Here is a 21121-nt window from a genome sequence, read left to right as displayed (position 1 = left end):
TGCTGAAGCTGAAGCTCCAATACTTTGGTCACCAGATGTGAAGAATCGACTCACTGGAAAAGACCCTGATGCTGGGAAAGACTGAAGGCAGGGGGAGAAGGGGCTGATGGAGGATGAGATGGTTGCCTGGCATTACCAACTCAATAGACATGAATTTGAGCAAACTCAGGGAAATCGTGAAGCACAGGAAAGCCTGGCATGCTGCAGTCCATGAGGTTGCAAAGAGTCAGACATGACTTAGGGACTGAACAACAATAGAGACCCAAAACAGCCTTCTTAGAAATTGTGTTACTATACAGAAATAAATATCATTACAACTAGCTTTCACTTTTTATTCACCTCAACCGTCTTGCCACACAGATAAGGAAATGAAGTCTAGAAAAACTCACTTGCAAAACTAAATTCATGAAACTATGTAATTTAGCCACACATTTCTAAGTAATACAGTGTAAGTCACTGAGCTTTCTGAGTAAACTTCTCAAAGAGTCCTAAGGTCTGTAATTTTTCCAGCCAGTCTTACTCACCTGAGCCCTCTCCTATATTTCCAATGAAAATAGAACTGGATCCTGGTCATTTATGTGTTCATAGGGCCAGTAAAGGCCAAGCCTACTACTCCAGATGTTCAGAGGGTGTCCTGAGGAAGATGATGGTCAGCTCTCACCTGGCCCTGCCCTAGATTGCAGAGGCTCTGGTCCCTGCCATGTCATCTGTTTGTCAAAGCTGAGGATGACTGGTGTGTGCATTTTACTGAAGAGAAGTGATGACAGCTCTAAGGAGACAGTTGCCAGGCCCTGGGGGGCCCAGAGATGGCACTCATCCTGGCCCCACATCTCGGGTCCCTCCTGATTAATATTATAGGAGCATCCTCCTAAGGGTTGCCCTTCCTGCCGTAATTCTGGGGCCTTGAGGCTTTTTTGGCTTACTTTAATATTTTAACACAAGAAAATGCTATAGGATACAACTTGATAGCTTCAAGGGAATGTAGCTACTTCACAGCCTTCTTTCTTGGGATTTCAGAGGATGATGCTTTCACTTACTAGGCCACACTGAATGTGCGTCTGCTCATTCATAAGGACAGACATCTGCTATTTAGCAAGAATAGACATTTACTTAACATGACTTATATTGTCTTCAGGCAATATATATATGTGCCTGGCCCTGTATCTGGAACCTCCTAGGAGCTCAGTTTTTGGAAGATATTAATATCTCCTCTTGTGTGTCAGCCCATCATACAGCTCCAGAGCAAAATAATTTTCTCAAAGAGCACATTATATAATTCATTCATAAAATTAAATACAGACAGAGTACAGGGTCATGGTCAGTAAGAGATATGGGTTATAACCTATGGTCTCATTTAGTCACTAAGTCATGTCCAACTCTTTGCAACCTCATAGACAGTAGCCCACCAGCCTCCTCGGTCCGGGGGGTTTTCCAGGCAAGAATACTGGAGTAGGTTGCTATTTTCTTTTCCAGGGAATCTTCTTGACCCAGGGATTGAACTTGCAGCTCCTGCTGCATCTCTTGCATTGCAGGAGGATTCTTTACTGCTGAGCCACAGGGGAGGAATGGTCTTAGAAAAGTAAAAAAAAAAAATCTCTGAGCCTCCAATTCCGTATTTAGTAAATGCTGAAGACCAAATGCTATCGTTCTAGCCACCTTTGAATGCTAAGGCCGTGAATCTGGCATGTTTCTGGCCTAGCGGCCCTCTGAGCATCTATATTTTTATTGTTCATCCAGACCATTCACTATGCCCACCCACAAGGTTGGGGCAGACTGTGTGGCTGACAGAAAAGCAGGAAAATAAGCTTTCCTGAAGCATTTGTTTTTTCACCCTTTGGGCACCATGACTGGTCCTGCCCCAGAAATTCTGCATCGCCAATCACACCACGCTGCATGTTTTACGAACTACCTTTACAAGTGTCAAGAGGCAAGTCAGAATAATGTCTCCCCAGTGGAGGTGGAAAAGAGTTCTTTCCAGGCAAAAGCCAGTATAAAAGAAATGCAGGTTCACTCTATATGATAATCATCAAAGTGCAGCTCTTCTTTCATTTTCCTTAAAAATTCCAACATTTCAACTTTAAAACATTTTTTGTAAGAAACACTAGTTCCAAACAAAACTTGCTACATGTAATGAATGCACAATAATGCTATGCTTCCTGCCAATCTCAACTTTCAAGAGCAGAGAAGAGAACAATGAAATCCCAACTTTTTACAAGCAAAGAAAATATATGTTGCAGCAACTATGCATTTACTCGTGAATGAACTCTCCAGTCTATACTTACCACCTCTTTTTGACAAATTTCCAACAAGTGCTGATATCTACTTAAAATAGCAAATGTAGACCTAATGATATTCATAACATTGTTCGTTAGTTGAATTAACATCTGTCTATCTCATTCATCTGAAGGTCTATGAGAACAGTTAATTTCCCTTTCATTCCTCACATATAGCTTAGTGCCTGCAACTTCGTAGTATAAAGTGTGTATGATTGAATGAATGTATGAACTGAATGGGTAACTGAAAAGGGAGCTGTCTGGTTATGCCAAGACAGGAATTCAAGCAAAAGAGAGAAGAAAGGAAGAAAATTTATACTAATAAACAAACGTTAAACACATAGCCGTATGGGGCTATCAGCACTCAGCCTATAAAGGACTTAAAAAAATAGCTTGGCAGAATCCCCTCTCTTTACTGCTTACATCTCTTATAAGTGTTCTTATAGTAATAAATCTACTTCTCACGCTCCAAAAATAGCTTGTGTCGTGTGTAAGACAACTGGACTGACTGCCCTTTGCTAAACCACAGTGCTGGAGACCTGACACAGTTTCCGACACAGGAAAATGGCTGTTGAAGAAACACAATTGCATATATTTTAATCTCAAATTCCTAATTTATACCCTCCTTTCACCTTTGGTAACCACCTTTGGTAACCAATTTTATTTCCCATGTCTATGAGCCTATTTATATTTTGTACATAAGTTCATTTGTATCATTTTTTAGATTCAAAATATACATACTACAAACCTAGACAGTATATTAAAAAGCAGAGACATTACTTTTCCAACAAAGGTCTCGACAGTCAAAGCTATGGTTTTTCTAGTAGTCATGTACGGATGTGAGAGTTGGACCATAAAAAAGGCTGAGCACTGAAGAAGTGATGCTTTCGAACTGTGGTGCTGGAGAGACTCTGGAGAGTTCTTTGGACAGCAAGATCAAACCAGTCAATCCTAAAGGAAATCAACCCTGAATATTCATTGGAAGGACTGATGCTGAAGCGCCAATACTCTGGCCACCTAAAGCAAAGAACCAACTCATTGGAAAAGACCCTGATGCTGGGAAAGATTGAGGGCAGGAGGAGAAGGGGGTGACAGAGGATGAGACAGTTGGATGGAATCATCAACTCAATGGACATGAGTTTGAGCAAACTCCTGGAGATAGTGAAAGTCAGCGGAGCTTGGCATACTGCAGTCCATGGGGTTGCAGAGAGTCAGACACAACTGAGCAACTGAACCAACAACAAAATACACACTGCTGCTGCTGCTGCTGCTGCTAAGTCACTTCAGTCATGTCCGACTCTGGGCGAGCCCATAGATGGCAGCCCACCAGGTTCCCCAGTCCCTGGGATTCTCCAGGCAAGAATACTGGAGTGGGTTGCCATTTCCTTCTCCAATGCATTTAAGTGAAAAGTGAAAGTGAAGTCGCTCAGTCGTGTATGACTCTTTGCAACCCCATGGACTGCAACCTACCAGGCTCCTCTGTCCATGGGATTTTCCAGGCAAGAGTACTGGAGTGGGTTGCCATTGCCTTCTCCAAAATACACACTACTATATACAAAATAGATAATCAACAAGGACCTACTATGCAACACAGGGAACTATATTCAATATTTTGTAATAACCTATAAGGGGAAAAAATCTGAAAAAAATAGATATAGATGTCTGTACTACTAAATCATTTTGTTGTACATCTGAAATTAACACAACCTTGTAAATCAACTATGTCTCAAGAAAAGAAACACAACTGCTTGGTTTGCATGAAGGTGAGTGACTTAGCAATAATAATGAGTAAAAAGTTCTGCATTATTAACTGGCTAGGCAATGGCACCCCACTCCAGTACTCTTGCCTGGAAAATCCCATGGACCGAGGAGCCTGGTAGGCTGCAGTCTATGGGGTCGCACAGAGTCGGACACAACTGAGCGACTTCACTTTCACTTTTCACTTTCATGCATTGGAGAAGGAAATGGCAACCCACTCCAGTGTTCTTGCCTGGAGAATCCCAGGGACGGGCGAGCCTGGTAGGCTGTCGTCCATGGGGTCGCACAGAGTCGGACACAACTGAAGTGACTTAGCAGTAGCAGTAGTAAATAAATTAAGATCTGAAGCGGGAATGGTCAGGGAGGCAATAGACCCAGTCCTCAGCTTGTTCATTAAGCCTCCAGGGATTCTTATGGACCAGAAGTTGAGTCACTGCTCTGACTGCAACCCATTTTCTTCCAGCAACAGTCATTCTCACAGTGCATTGTCTAAGACCCAGTTTCTGAACCTCACAACTATGATGTTATAATAGCAAACAACTACCCTGGGGCTTCTCTGGTGGCTTAGTTTGTAAAGAATCTGCCTGCAGTGTGGGAGATGCAGGTTCAATCCCTGCATTGGGAAGAACCCCTGGAGAAGGAATGGCTACCCACTCCAGTGTTCTTGTCTGGAGAATTCCATGGACAGAGGAGCTGGGAGGGCTACTGTCCATAAGATCACACTGAGTTAGACTGACTGAGTGACTAATACTAACATCCTGGGTATAGTGTGGACACAGTCATCTCCATCTCAGTGGGGAGAGATATTGACCCTCCTCATATTGTCATCAAAGAAATCATGTTCTGTTCCTTCTCTTTAGAAAGGGAATAGACCCATCAACAAATTTCACAAGCAGTCCATTCAAAATATTTCATTTTCTGTCTCGTTGTGGATGTCTCAGTACTAAAGGTGCTAAAAAAAGACTTGAAGAGTGTCATTTTATAGGACTTTTTTGTAGGTCCTAGGACTACATTTCTGAAGGCTATTACCAAGGATTTAATTTTAATCATTGGTTTAGAATTTTGTTTTGGGTATATTTTTCCAAGTGTTAGTACTTGTTTTTTTGAATAATTAAAGAATGTTTAATTGTCCACAGGCACTGCAGCCTATGGAGAAGGAGAAATTACTATAACGTAAATATTTCCAGGTTGGAAGAACAGAATCAGGACCCTAAGATCTTTCCTCTATCAATACAAAGACTTTGAGGGCAACTCATGTGACCCCTGGATCAGTAAGAACTGTTTAGCTATGTGTGTGTGCGTGCTCAGTAGTGTCCAGCTCTTTGTGACCCCATGGACTGTAGCCCACCAGGCTCCTCTGTCCGAGGGATTCTCCAGGCAAGAATATTGGTTTGGGTTGCCATTTTCTACTCCAGGGGATTTTCCAGACCCAGAGATCTAACTCAAGTCTCCTGCATTGGCAGGCAGATTCTTTACCACTGAGCTATAAACCTGGCTCATTCTTTGGATTTTCTCTTGGAACAATCTGGATTTTAAAATTTTTCAGTTAAATATTTTGTTGCCTAGCTGTTGGAGGTAGTTGGTCATTTGGCCTGTATGCCACTGCTTTCTTTATGGCTTTGAGTTTTAAAAAAATCCTTGGCATTTAATATTATTTGGAAATCTTCACTGAAATATTTAACTCTTGCACTCCATCTCCATGATCCATTTGATTCTCTACCTTAATTGCAATTATAGAACTCTTAGAACATTAATCTTTTCACATAGAACAAGACTACACTAATTTCAGGAGTTTTAGGTAAGAGTTAGGCAACCACAAACTTTTCTAAAAAACTTAATTATGCAAAAGTCATAGTGATACAATAATCTGGACTTAATGTTTGTTCATTTGCAATGTAATATAAAGGCATAGTTACTAAGTATGCTTTAATAATAGACATTTACATACCAATGTAAATCATTAAATTATTAGCAATGATTTTCATGAACACATACACACATACACATACACCTTAGAGCTCTTAAAACTTTCCAAGATTAAGTTAGAGTGTTTAGAAAATATTTACTTTAGAGAATTAATGTCTTAGACTTTATCTTAATACATGTGAACAATTCTTGTTGCATTGTGGACAAATCATTGCCACAAGGATTCAATGATGGATCGTGCAACCTCACCCACAGCAACCTACATTAATAGGAACAACAGAATAATTGCTTGGACTGTGAAATGAATAGCAGCACCAAAATTTTACATCTCCATTAGTTTTATTTCTCCACTGTGTGGTGCCCTTTACTCCCATTCCGTTTTAATTTTTTGAAGATAGAGGAGGCTGTGCTCACTGAAATCAAAGCTCCTCAGCTTCACAACTATGGTTTCTAAACCTGTGTGCAAATAAGCATCCCTGCGCTGTGCTGTGTTCAGTCTTGTCTGACTGTGACCCCATGGACTGTAGCCTCCCAGGCGCCTCTGTCCATGGGATTCTCCAGCCAAGAATACTGGAGTGAATTGCCATGCCCTCCTCTAGGGGATCTTCCCGACCCAGGGATCAAGCCCACATCTCTTATGTCTCCAGCCTTGGCAGGCTGGTTCTTTAGCCTAGCGCCACCTGGAAAACCCTAAGCATCTGTAGAGAAGCTTAATAATAATAATACAGCCTTTCCTGGATGCTGCCAAAGGATCCTTCTGTAGAAAGCAGAGCTTCCCTAGGGGGACAAACATGTAGGGACCTGGAAAAAACTCATCCTGCTGGACTGTGTCCACTGGTGACAGGAAAGCAAATAACAGCCTGCTGGTCAGGTTCATTTGTAAAATCGCAGTACAAATTATATTTTTTAAAGTTTGTATCACCAAGGATATTATAACCACCCGGTAAGCTTTAAGAAGATATATTACACTTGTTTTTATAAACAAGAGATCCCTACTATCTAATTACATGACCAACAGGCAAACCAAACTTCACATGCTCACAACTGGAATCCCGGTCTTCCATTAAAACATGGTCCTTCCATCTCCATAAACAGTAACTGCACCTTTCTTCCAGGGGTCAGATCCAAACAGGGGAGCCCTGCTTGATTCCTCCCTTTCTCTCTGTCCATATCCAGTCCAGTGGTTCTAAAGCAATCTTTCTCTCCTCCTCCTCTCTCCTACCCTGTTCCCCACCATCACCACCATCTTGGCTAAATTACTAGAGCAAAGTCCTAACCGGTCGCCTTGCTTCCTCTTGGTGCATCATGATGGTTAAAGGTCCTAACTGTGTGAAATCTGGACCAGCCCCTTTCCAGCCACATGACTTGAGGGAAGGCCACCTCCTGGTCCTTCCACCTGGGTCTGTCCAACAGCCCAGGCTCCCTGTGGCTGTAGGCCTTCTACCCTTATCTGCTCCCTCCCCGTGAAGGCTCCACCTCCTCTTGTCTCAGTGCTGCTGCTTTGATGTAATAAGTGCAAATGTCAAATTTCCAACTGAGTCTTTTCCTGATCTCTCTATTTAAAACTGTAACCCTTCCTTCTGCAGTCTGTGCCCCATTCCCTGCTTTGTTCTGCTTCACAGCACCCGCTGCCTTATAACATGCCATGTATTTGATTTGCTTCTGGCAAGGGTTTGGTTCTCCACCCAAAAAAGTGCCCCAGACCATGGGAGGGAGGTGTTCAGATTCACCATCTGTTATGACTCCAGCTGTGTCGGCTCAGGGCAGGCGCTGAGCACACGTGTTCAATGTTGTCAGAAGTTTTCTTGCATCTCTTCAGTTTTGTGCCTTAACTTGGACATTTCTTCATGTCACCCTGGGAAAGGGAATGATTCATGTCCTTGGCAGACAGTTTTCAAGGCTATCATGTGTATAAATTAATCAGGATGGGTAATCAGTAGATTTTACGTTTTCCCTCCCTTATTTAGAGGTTCTTTCTTATCTCTAGGGTAAGAAAAACATGCTTATATATAATCAAGTATTATCCTAAGTTAATTGAAATCAAAAGCTGAGCATTTGTTTTTACTGTCCCTTCGCATTTTGATAACTATTCTTGTCTATGGTGGTAGGGACCTAGGTTCACTCTGAAGAGGTAATAGCAATTCCAGGGAATCAAAATGTATCCACTATTGCAGCAATCAGTATCAAAACAGAACACCTTGCCATAGTTACACACTCCAAACGGGCTTTAGAAATATGCACAACTAAAGCTTCATGGCAAAGCTTAGATCATGTGTTCACTATGATGATTAAAATGTTTCTCTTTTATTACAACCATAAACTGGAGAAGATCAGGCAATCAGCTCTCAGTTATTTCTCTTGGCACACTTATAAACTTGATCTCAGCCTTACCAAGCCTGCCAACAGTTAATTATCAGCAAATACCTTTGAAACTTTACTCATCTTGGGACATGTTATTTGGGATTATTTCTACCTTTCTATCAGAGAAGGCAATGGCACCCCACTCCAGTACTCTTGCTTGGAAAATTCCATGAATGGAGGAGCCTGGTAGACTGCTGTCTATGGGGTCGCACAGAGTCGGACAGGACTGAGCGACATCACTTTCACCTTTCATTTTCATGCACTGGATAAGGAAATGGCAACCCACTCCAGTGTTCTTGCCTGGAGAATTCCAGGGACTGGGGAGCCTGGTGGGCTGCCGTCTATAGGATCGCACAGAGTCGGACACGACTGAAACAACTTAGCAGCATCAGCAGCTGCCTTTCTATGATTCTTGGAATTTTTCAGTGTATATGGAACTCTGATCATAGGATTAACCCAAGATAATATATATGAAAATCTTTAACATGCCCTAGACTTTTGTGATAATTAAGAACCTAATTGATATAAAGGAAATGTATTATTGGGATGCTAGCTTCTTTATTTAGCTTTCTTTATTCTTGGCATTCACTTGAGTCATGGTAATGAAAGCAAATCAAAGCATAAATCGAATCACTTGAAGGTTATAAACCACTGGAATCCACTATATCTTGAAAGATCCCCTGGGCCGTTTCCTCACATATTTCACTGATCACATATCTTTCAGTAAAAGTAAGTTGATGTATTTAACTCTGTCATCACACTGCAATATTCTGGTCAGTATTTATGATAAAATATTTGCCTAAAAGCCCCAAACAGCCATACTCACACCCAGTGCAATGCCCTGGGAGTTCCTGCATCTTCTGTAACAACTTTGGGGGTGGTTTGGGGACTGGAATACATATTTGACTGAATTTAGATCAGAGCACATATTAACCACTGCCAAAAATGCTTAGATTTTTTTCATGTATGAAATGACAATAGGTATTTATATAAAAACCACATCGAGATTGCAAGCTATTCACAAACCATCATTATAATTTTACCCATAAATAATTTCCTCCTTGTGAGATCTACAACCCTTCCCCAGTGATATGGAGCCATAACAACAGAGAAACCAAATTATAACTTATTTATAGTTACCTAAGAACCATCTATAGATGAATTTTTTCTGATAATTATCTCAGAATTTGCACTCAAATTCTGTGGTTGCTGAAGTATCTGTTAGGGCTACACTGCCAGAGTAACAGAAAGTTTTCTAAAGGAGGTTTGTCCTCTTTATTGGGCAAACCTTATATGAGCATGGAGAAAAATTTATGGGTACAGACACATACAGATACAGGTAGAAAGAGGTATAAAAATTTGTATCAGTTCCATCAGGACAGTTGTCATTCAATGCAGTGGAAGTTTTGGCCCTTTGCACTCCTATACATTTAGGCAGAGCGCTTAAATTAAAAAGTTTTAAAGAATTAAAGGCGTCATAAACACTATGTAAACACAAGTCCTTTAACACATATTAATAATCAGGTTTTTAAGGAAGATGAAATATTATTTACATAGTTGCACATGAATAGTATTATTAGATGAAGTATATACACTTGGTGTGTGTGTTAGTCACTCAGTCGTGTCTGACTCTTTGTGACCCCATGGACTTGTAGCCCATCAGGCTCCTCTGTCCAAGGAATTTTCCAGGCAGGAAGACTGGAGTAGGTTGCCATTTCCTAATCCAGGGGATCTTCCTGACCCAGGGACTGAACCCAGGTCTCTTGTGCCTCTTGCATTGGCAGGCGGATTCTTCACCACTGTGCCGCCTGGGAAGTCCATATACACTTTAGAAACATTTATTATTCCTTAGATAAACTCAGGGCTTTATCTGAGTGGTGGTGGTGCTAGTGGTAAAGAATCTTCCTGCCAACCCAGGAGACATAAGAGATGCAGGTTCAACCCCTGGGTCCAGAAGATCCCCTGGAGGAGGACATGACAATCCACTCCAGTATTCTTGCCTAGAGAATCCCATGGACAGAAGAGCCTGGTGGGCTACAGTCCATAGAGACACAAGGAGTCAGACATGACTGAAGCGACTTAGCACACATGCACGCAGATAAACTCACCTGACTACAGATTCAAAAGAATATAAATGGATATTTTCATAAATTTAAGAAGTGAACATTCTCCTAAGACTTTGGCACTTATTGACATGAACTAAGAAATAAAGTTTACCCTTTGATGTTGTAGATTAATAAACAGCGATTTATTGCTAATTTTTGCATAAAGAAAGAACATTTCCAGGAAAATAATGACATAACTTTTAATTACCACCTCTTAACTATTTTAGAACATTACATTTAATACTTCTTAATGATCATATTACAATTACAATCAAAATGCACATCTAAGTAAAGCTGCCACTAGGTAAACTCTGCTTACTGCATATGGATTTTTCATACACAGCTACATGAGTTTGTCATTAAAAAAGCTTATTAGCATACCTGTCATGTTGCAATATACCAAGGATGGTTCCAGAGGGCCACTTCCATCTGAGTCGATATAATAGAGCCCTGAAGAGTTTCCTCTGTGCCAGTGGGCTTCACATGACTGCTCGTAGAGAGCTGCAGAGGACAGAGATCTCAGACAGGAACGACAATAGAATGAATCCCTCCATATTGTTAATTAAATGATATTTTCCCCAGTAACACTCATTCTGCCTTGCTCTCAGGGACATATTCTCTAGAGGAGTGTTCCCCTGTTTCACTCGGATAGCATAAAGATTCTCAGACACAGAGTGAAAGATTTTAAGAAGTATCATTATGGGACATGTGGATCTGAATACCTTATGCTCTAGAAACACAGAATTCCTGTCAAAATCAGGGTAATTGGATTTACTCTAGTCTAATTCTTTGCTGTTTCACAATATCTAAGCATCTGAAATGCATTGGCTTCATCTCCCTAAATGATATGTTATTATCTAACAATCATGCTATTTTTAAAAAATTACTCAGTAACTATACTCTTTGTTTACTTAAGACAATTTCCACATGAAATGCATTTTTTTCAATGAGATGGATTTCACAAATCAGCAGCTCTACTTCATTCTGTTTTTAAAGTTCATTTTAAAAAGAAACATCCTAAAATGCTTTGGAAATGATTATTCGAGAAAATCAAAATTCAAAACAATATATATAATATATATGAAAAGTCTCTTTGTAGTTTCAATTTATCCTAATTCATAAATGAATTTTCTATGTATACAATGAATGTTTTACAAGGTAAGTGATTAGCATCTGTAGATGATGAACTCAATTAATATTCAGCATGCATTTAAATGAATGATCAGTCGAGTAACAGCTTTCTTGAGCATCACCCTTTACCTTGACAGGAAAAACCCTTTGAAAACCTGAAAAGCTGCTAACGGCTGCTGGGAGGGAAGTGTGGCCCTAATTCTGGCACAGAGTTGGACTGGATCTTTAAGTCAGCTCTAAGGATCAAATCTGGCATTACAGAGAGACTCAGTGGTAGTTAGACAAGATCCACAAACTAGAGTGATCCTAGTAGGATATGGCTTTATGCCATGCTATAATGACTGGATTACCTACATTTCTAACTTTGCTTATTTCAAATAATCAAGAAAAATCCTGGGAGAAGTTTAGGGGTGGTTGTTCTCGCATCTCAAAGAACAAGAACATGAAGGGAATGCTTTTTGTCCAGAGATTCTGTAAAGGAAAAAATCCTTTTACTAAATATGGCCAAGTATCAAACGTATCAAGTTAGATTGCCCCCAACTCAACAGCATGGTTACCATCATTTACACTGATAGACACAGAGACACTGATGGAAAAGCAATTTGGATTGCTTTTCCACCATGCTTGCATTTTGGCCACTCACGTTGACATTTCTATCATATATACACATGGTTATAACCACCTAAGTGTCCAGAGGGATACACATAGATTGATAACAGTGTCTGTGTTGTGTTGGGGCTGCAATTGCCTAGGAAAACAAGAGTAGTGGAGGAATGACTTAGGAGAAAACTTGCTTTAAACAAGAACATACACATGTACTAATTGTGTACTTAAGACTCCTGATGGTCTTGTGATCACTTACATTGATTTGGTAATATCTCATCTTCATGTGACTGATCAATTGCAGAATTCCAAGAAAGTCAATTCAATTATTAGACCAAATCATGGGCCACAAGCAAAAAACCTTACATATGTGTAACAGGATGTATAATATATATAAAATACATAATATATATCTGTTAGTTTTAAATCTTTATGATACAGAGTTTTTTGGAATGATGTTTAGATCACAGTTACTGATAGCATTTAGCCATCACTCCTTAATCATTAATATTCAGTTGGTATCTTCTTCATATAAGTATGATGCAGAACACTCTAAGAAAAGAGATTACCCTATTCCAAACTGTGACTGGGCAAAATCACTTAGCTTCAGGTTTCCCAGATGTCTAGGTCCTTTCAAATAAATAGTTATTCTGGTAAATTCTTACTTGGCACTAGTATAGCAAATTGAGTTGCAGGTAGGACTGCTCTGGCCAAACTTGTTTAGGGGATATTTAAGGCATGAATCATCTCCCTTTGTCTTCCAAGAGACTTGGAGTTCCTCTGCAGAACCCTGGTAGTGGTGGGGACTCAGGGTTCTCACCCCAATGCCTGCCTCCCTGGGATTCACTTCCCAAAATGACAAATTTATGCCAATCCAATTTCTGTCTTTCTCCCATATGTGGAAATAAAATTAAATAATTCACAGGGAAGAGTTCTTAACAGTGCAATGTATTCTCCCAGTAGGAGGGACTGAATGCGGTGAGATGAGTGAATTTTCATATCATGCTGTCTCTAAAGACCAAGAGGGAGGGGTGCTATGAGAGAAGGCTTCAGAAGAGTCAGTAATGAAAAGGAAATAAGGAAAACAATAAAACCAAAGCTTAAACAACAGCCAATAATTAGAAAACCAAGGACATTTCAGGGCTTTCTGTCATAAGTTTCTTGTAGATAATGGATTAGTCGTCCATAAAGATTTGTTAGCTTTAAAGATGAAAGACTACTTCAGAAGAGACTGATGTTCCAAACAAAAGAAACACCAATGAGAGGTGATCGAGAGTGTGACATTGGGTAAACAACTTAGCTTCTCAAGTGCAAAACACAGATAATTGGACATTTATCTCCTAGAGTTGTTTCAAGGATTAAAAGAGTTAAAATAAGAGAGCTAGAATAATGCAAGTACATGGTAAGTTCCAGTATATTAACCACCACCATCATTACAAAGAACATCAAGATTCCAAAGGGACCCGAGTGTTCACCTGGCTCCTTACTGATATTGAGAAACCCAATCAGGTTAGCTTCCACCCTGCACTGCTGAGATTCTTCCTGCTTAATTTTATACACGTTGTTTATAAAACATGAATTCTAGATTTTATTTTTACCTTTGACTATATTTTATTTTCTTATCCTTATTTTCTTTCACCTACTATTTTTCCTGTCTTAGGATACATGTATTTCTGTAAGCTGCCTTACCACTCATATGAAATAATGCAAAATAAAAAGTATAAAAGGTAAAAAAAAAAATTAGATAAATCAGACAAAAATTAATGTCTAAAGTAATTATTTTTGTTGTTGCTTTCTAGCACGGAGTTGCACAGACATGCACATATACACAAAATAATGGAAAGAAAAACAGAGCTACATGGAAATCAGGACAAAGGAGTGCGAGGCTTACAGGAATGGCAGGTGGCGCCCATGTAACCAGTGTGTGCACAGTCGCAGGAGAAGGTGTTCCAGGACTGGGAACATTCACCCCCATGTTCACAATAGCTGGGCAAACACCTAGGAGAAAGCAGACACAGCACTATTTCTCACATTTGGTGATGATAAATTGTATCTTAAAGTGTTGTAATGAAAGATAGATAACAACAGTGAATTGACCAGAAAACTTAATATGGACAACACTTGCTGGGTCTGTCATAGAAATTTCCAAATGTAATATCAATTACAGACTAAAAAATCCATTAGATGCTACCAGCTGTCATGTATTTATGACAGGCAAATTTTCTACACATCTCATTACATCAGAAAACGTGTTTGCTTTTTCACAAATAAGGCAAGATTAATTTCATACATGACTAAGGATATAAATTGCCTGCAGTGGCCACAAATAGCACATTTTCTGTCCTTGCTTCCATGTCCTTGCAGTGCGACCTACAGATACTTCAATCAAAAGGTATAGCTTACTTCTCCATCTTGAATCAGGGTTGGGCGTGTGACCTGCTTGAATCAACGAGGCATTAGCAAACTGACACAGCAGAGGCTAGAAAAGTGCTCGGGCAGTGGGCTTTCTCACTTACTGAGTTTTGAACCCTGAAAGCACAACCACATGGAGAAACCGGGGTTGGTTTATGTGGTCCAGTCACTCTGGTGGGTTCAAAACCATAGAACAAGTGAATGGGAGGATTATAAGTCTCGCAGCTGTCAGCTGAACCCTCAGGCAACCACAGATGCACAAGAGAGCCCAGCAGCAAATACAGAATTGTGAGATAAACAAAGAGCTGCTGTTTGGGGCTAGTAAGTTTTAAAGATAATCTACTGTGCAGCCAAAGCTAGCTGATGTATTATGTATACCACACTGTAATATATTGCCATGTTGACTTAGTACATAAGAAAACATTTTAAAGAGAAGGGAAGAAGGCAGGAAAATGGAGACACTTTTTTTAATCCATGTAGTATCACAGTACCAGGGATTCTGAATGTCATCAACTTTAGTCAGACTGAGAATGCCCTCAGGAATTAGAGAGTACTTGTGAACTTGTGACTGAGGGCCTTATTTTTATTTTTCCCCACGTAACTAAATAAACCACAAAATCACTCAGGTAAACCAAATAACCACTTATGTCTCATGGACATTGTTACATCTCACTTATCAAAATCAAAGGTGAGATTTTAATGTTTGTTTATAAGATTAAAATTTTAATTGTAAGAGGTTATTTAATTTTTCATTATCAAAAATAAATCCTATCCTCAAAGTAATAGAAAATTGAATTCAAATATGTATAAAAATATATACAACATAATCAAATGGAATTTATTGCAAGTATAAAGCCTGCTCCAAAATCTGAAAAAAATAATTTGAAAATTAATTCAATCTATTATACAAATAAGCTAAAGAAGAAAAACTATAAGTAGATGCAGAAAAAGTATTTGACAAACTCTAACACCAATTCATGATAAAAAACAAAACAAAAACAGTAACAACAAAACACCTAGGGAAACTAGTAATAGCAATTTCATCAACTGATTTAAAAAAACTTTCAAAATCCTAGAGCAATGTCATATTATTGGAGAGAAACAAGATGCTTTCTTCTAAGTGTAGGAGCAAAAATGCTTTCTTCTAAGTCTAAGAGCAAAGCAAAGATTTGCTCTCACCACTCTTATTCAAACAGCATACTGGAAATCTTAGCTAATGTAATCAGACAAAAAACAGAATAAAAGTTATGTAGACTGGGAAGGAAGAAATAAAACTATCTTTGTTCACAGATGACATGATTGTCTATGTAGAAATTCTGAAATAATAAATAAAAAAACTTCTGAAACTAATTAGTGATGAGAGCAAAGGTGCAGGATTATTTCTTATAAATGAACAATGAACTGAAATCTAAAATAAAAAACACAGCACATACATTGACACCATCAAAAAATAGAATACTTAGATACAAATATAACAAGACATATGCAAGATATATATGAGAAAAACTATAAGATTCTGATGAACAAAAATAATCTAAATAAGTGGGGATATTCTATGTTCATGGAGAGTAAGGTTCAAAATTGTCAAGATTTCAGTTATTCCCAATTTGAATAGAGGCAAAGAATCTTAATCAAAATCACTGCATGTAATTTTATGGATGTCAACAAACTAATTCTAAAATTTATATGTAAAAGTAAAAGATCCAAGAGAATATTAAAAATGAAAAAGATCAAAGAACTAACATTACCCAACTTCAAGACTTGTTATAAAGCTACAGAAATCAAAGCCATGTGGCACTGGCAAAAGAACAAACAAGACTAATGAAATAGCATAGAAGGTCCAGAGACAGGTTTACACAAATATAATCAACTCATCTTTAACAAAGATCTAAAGGCAATTCACTGAAGAAAGGACAATTTTTTCAATAAATACTGCTAAAATGACTGGGCCTCCACATGCAAAAAAATAATATTATAAACACAGGTTTTACATCTTTCACAACAGTGAACTCAGACTAGATCTCAGAATTTTTAAATGCAAAATGCAAAACAGTTAAGCTCTCAGAATATAACATAGGAGAAAATCTAGGTGACCTTGGTTTGGCAATGACTTTTCAGATACAGTCCACAAAAGAAAAAAATGGTAATTTGTACTTCAGTAAATTAAAAAAATCTTTTCTATGAATTACACTAAGAGAATGAAAAGATAAGCTATAGACTAATAGGTAGCTTTTGTAAAACAAATATCTAACAAAGATTGGGGTATAAAATACAGGAAGAACTGGAGAAAGAAATGGCAACCCACTACAATATTCTTGTCTTGAAAATCCCATGGGCAGAGGAGTCTGGCAGGCTATACAGTCCATGGGTTTGCAAGAATCTGACATGACAGCAACTGAGCATGCATGCACGCACTTAAAATTCAACAAGAAGAACATAACCAATTAAAAACTTGGGCAAAGGATCTGAATAGACACCTGACTAAAGAAGGTAACAAGACTGCAAATATAAATACAGAAAGATCTCCAGCATCATATGTCAGTAGAGAAATGCAAATTAAAGCAATGAGATAACACTACAGACCTGTTAGGAAAGCAAAAATCCAAAGCACTGACAACACCAAATATCGGCAGGGATGAGGGCAACAGGAGCTCTCATTCACTGTTGGTGGGAATGCAAAATGACACAGGCACTCTCTAAGGCAGTTTGACAATATTTCACAAAACTCAACATCTTCTTACTACATGACCCAGTAATTGGGCTCCCTGGTATTTACTCAGATGAGCTGAAAACTTCCATACAAAAACCTGCACGTAAATTTTTATAATAACTTTGCTAATTGTGAAAACCTGGAAGGAACCAAGATGTCCTTCAGGTGAATGGATAAACTTGTGGTATATAATATTGTTTAGCACTAAAAACAAATGAGCTGTACAGTCACAAAACAGATGCAAGAGTCTTAAATTCATGTTATTAAATGAAAGGCTATGTATGTAGCACATGATTCCTACACATGACATCCTGGAATTGGCACAACTATGAAGAGAGTAAAATGATTGGTGATTTCCAGGCCGGAGGTTGGGAAAAGGGAGGGATGATTGAATAGGTGATGCATGTAAGATTTTTAGGGCAGTGAAACCACTGTACATGATACCATAATGGTGCATTTGTAAAACCCCATAGAACTGTCTAACACAAAGAATGAACTATAATGTAAATCAGTGTGTCTGTGAAAGTCACTCAGTCATGTCCGACTCCTTGCGACTCCATGGACTATAGGCCATGGAATTCTCCAGGCCAGAATACTGGAGCGGTAGCCTTTCCTTTCTCCAGGGGATCTTCCCAACCCAGGAATCGAACCCAGGTCTCCCACATTGCAGGTGGATTCTTTACCAGCTGGGAAGCCCATGTAAAGCAGGGACTTTGGTTAATAAGAATGTATCAGTATCAGTTCATCAATTCTAATAAGTGTACAACGCTGATGCAAGATGTTAAAAATACATTTTGCTGTGTGTGGGGAGACTGGAAAAAGAAGAGATAGAGGAGAACTCTCTATACTTTCTGCAAGACTAAAACTGCTCTAAAAAAATGAAGTGTATTAATTAAAAATGTTCATTGTAAGGGACTCAATCAATACAGGCAAGTATATGAAATTTACTCAAAAAAAAAATGTGTGTGTATGCTTAATTGCTCAGTCATGTCCAACTCTCTGCAACCCCATGGACTGCACCCACCAGGCTTCTCTGCCCATGGGATTTCCCAGGCAAGAATACTGGAGCAGGTTGTCATTTCCTTCTCCAAAATATGTGTGTATAAATTTATAAATAATTTTACATAAATATTGTATTATTTTTCTGTTAGTGCCATAACAAACTACTACAAATTGTACTAAGAACAAGAGAGATTTATAGTAATGAAAGGAACTCTCCTTGGAAGACAGTACAGTGTGAACATGTAGAAATGCACAGAGATCAACATATACCCCCTATTTCATCCCACTCTGCTCCCCTACAGTTACTTATCTAGAAATCAGAAAAGGCAAAGCAAACATCATTAGGAAGGAAGTAGGAAAAACAAAAGATGAAAGGGAACATCTGGCTATTTAATGATTCTTTTCTCCTCTAATACTGTACAAATTATGCACCCAAACACTGAAATTCCGGTAGATGTAACCAAACAACTATTTTGGCTTTCTTTGGAAAAGTATAGAAAAAAATCTCAGCTGTCAGTAAGAACTAGAAATAGGCAAACTCATTTTTACTTAAAAAAATAAAAAGATAAATATTAGATTTTTGAAGTATTTCCTGGACATGCTTATTGTTAATTACTGACAAATTTCAGAACCTGTTCATCAACTTTAAGATTGTGAGCTTCAAAATCAGATTATACCAGGGGGATTCACATGTAGAATAAATGGTATCCACATTATTTATCTTTCTGAAGAGGTCTACTAGGTGAATGCATAGGATGGGGCATCCATACCTTAGTGGTTGTTGTTTAAATCGCTAAATTGTGTCTGACTCTTTTGCAACCCCATGGACTGTAGCTTGCCAGGCTCCTCTATCCATGGAATTTTTCAGGCAAGAATATTGGAAATGGGTTGCCATTTCCTTCTCCAGGGGATCTTCCCAAACCCTGGGATCCAATCTGAGTCTCCTGCATTGCAGGCGGATTCTTTACCACTGAGCCATCAGGGAAGCCCTTATCCATAATTTGACAGTCAGCAAATTACAATAATAGTTAAAGAAATGGACAGTCAAGAGCAAAGTCACCAAGTATCTGGAGTGGTGGTATTTCAGATGGTGTTCTGCAGATCCTCTTGGGGCTCAAGAGGTGGCCTGACCCAAGCATGGCCCATCCCCTTTGCCCCTCATTTGAACAAAGCAGCTTCTTGGCCTTTTTTTTTTTTTTTTTTTTGATAAGTTGAAACTCTCTAAAATCTCGCTTAAATAGATTCCATACTTTTTAATAGGATGAAGATGACTCTTCTATGATAAAGAATATTACAGGGTTATCTAAAATTGTTTGGGTATAAGATTCTTTCAAAAACAAAATGTTTGAGTTTGTGGTAATTAATTTTCTTTTAAATGTATTATTTATTAAAAAAAAACAAGATGTATGTTTCACAATTTTGCATTTAGCATCTAGAAGGTTAATGTTAGATCAAAAGCAGTGGAACTGGAAAAAGTGACCCCATCAACACAGTCCATGGTTGCAGATGGCAAATACTTAAGCCTAAGAGGAACCTGAAAAGGGCTATGTAGCCTGAGTCATACCACATGAAATCCTAATGGCCAAAACCCAAAGAGTGTAAGACACGATCTCTCCTCACTGCTATCCTTACCCCACAGCCTCGTCCCAAAGGACAGGGAGCTCTTTCCTGTAAAGTGACATCAGAGCCACAGGAAGGCAGAGTGTCATGAGCACAAGTCTTTGTGTGGCTCAGGAAGGTTTTCTAAGTACCCCTTAGATTTCAAACATCTTTGCAGTATTTGCAGTGTGAGGAGGAATGCCGCTATGAATTATTAATTCCTGTGCCTGATGGATAGAAGTTATAAAACTAGCTGCATTTTAATAATAAAGCTCAGCTTCACTTGAGCACATTAGGACTTGCTCGGGGCAGGCAGACCCATGGGCTAGGCGGATGGCCGGGCACAGTGCACAGTGCCCAAAGACAGCCCAGGCGTGGGTGTCTGCTTTGCTGAGCTTTTAAGTGAATCTATTTCATGGTACATTGGACATGCAGTTAGTAGGTATGGACTAAAGGGCTGAGAAAAATGAACATTTTTGGTAATAAGAAGAATGGAGAATAAGGACATGTCTTTAGATGTTGAGCCATAAAAAATTACAATTAGTGACTATATAGGCCATCCAAAGTGCCAACAGCTATTTTTATACCCACTTATAGAGGAACCTGAATTTTATAGAAGATAGCTTAACACTACAGAAGTCTCCATAGATTACTACATATATCTGAAAATCTTCTTAAAATGTGATGTGGAAAATGTTTCTATTTTCTATTTTGGTCACACACACATAGATATGTTTTTTTGCTCTTTTATTTTTGGACAAGAAATTTTTATGCACAAAGGGACCGACATTATGTGAGAAAAATATTGTGATTGCAACATATGCTGGGATGGAATTCTCCAGGCACTAAAATAACTTTCTTTGAGCTTCCTGACTGAAGTGACAACCCTGCTACTGCGTGTGAACTTGGTCTCTCACCCTCTTGCCCTACTAAGTCATTCCCATGGGTGAGGGCAGCACTCTACGTCCAAAAGAACATTTCTAACCGTCTCCCAAGACTCAAGATCCCAGAGATGACTGCAATTAAAACTTACGGATGATGCTATAGTTTCTATACCAATTTTTTTATATAATCTGAAAATTAGTATTGAGAGTTTTGTCTAAATTATTTAAATTATCTTTTCCACTACAAATGAACAGAATGTGAACATACGGCCACGAGCATTTGCATTAAAGCATCAAGTTCTTGTGAGTCAGTATTTTACAGACTGGGAATTTGTGATCTTCTCATACATTGCTAAA

The 21121-nt window shown here is 38.8% G+C and overlaps 1 protein-coding gene across 2 annotated transcripts in view; it reads right to left on the bottom strand.

The window, feature by feature from the left end:
- Positions 1-21121, bottom strand: part of LOC113897259 (contactin-associated protein-like 3) — a 238670-nt gene that overhangs the window by 61967 nt on the left and 155582 nt on the right. For both annotated transcript variants that reach the window (XM_027549777.1, XM_027549776.1), the window contains exons 11-12: positions 14049-14155; positions 10805-10924 (exon numbers count right to left, since the gene is read on the bottom strand). In XM_027549777.1, coding sequence (XP_027405578.1) covers positions 10805-10924; positions 14049-14155 — 227 coding nt within the window. The remainder of the gene's footprint in view (positions 1-10804; positions 10925-14048; positions 14156-21121) is intronic.

Source organism: Bos indicus x Bos taurus, chromosome 8, assembly GCF_003369695.1.
Source record: "Bos indicus x Bos taurus breed Angus x Brahman F1 hybrid chromosome 8, Bos_hybrid_MaternalHap_v2.0, whole genome shotgun sequence".
NCBI lineage: Eukaryota > Metazoa > Chordata > Mammalia > Artiodactyla > Bovidae > Bos > Bos indicus x Bos taurus.
Note: the sequence above shows the minus strand (reverse complement) of the source record. Positions and strands in the feature narration are given on the sequence as shown.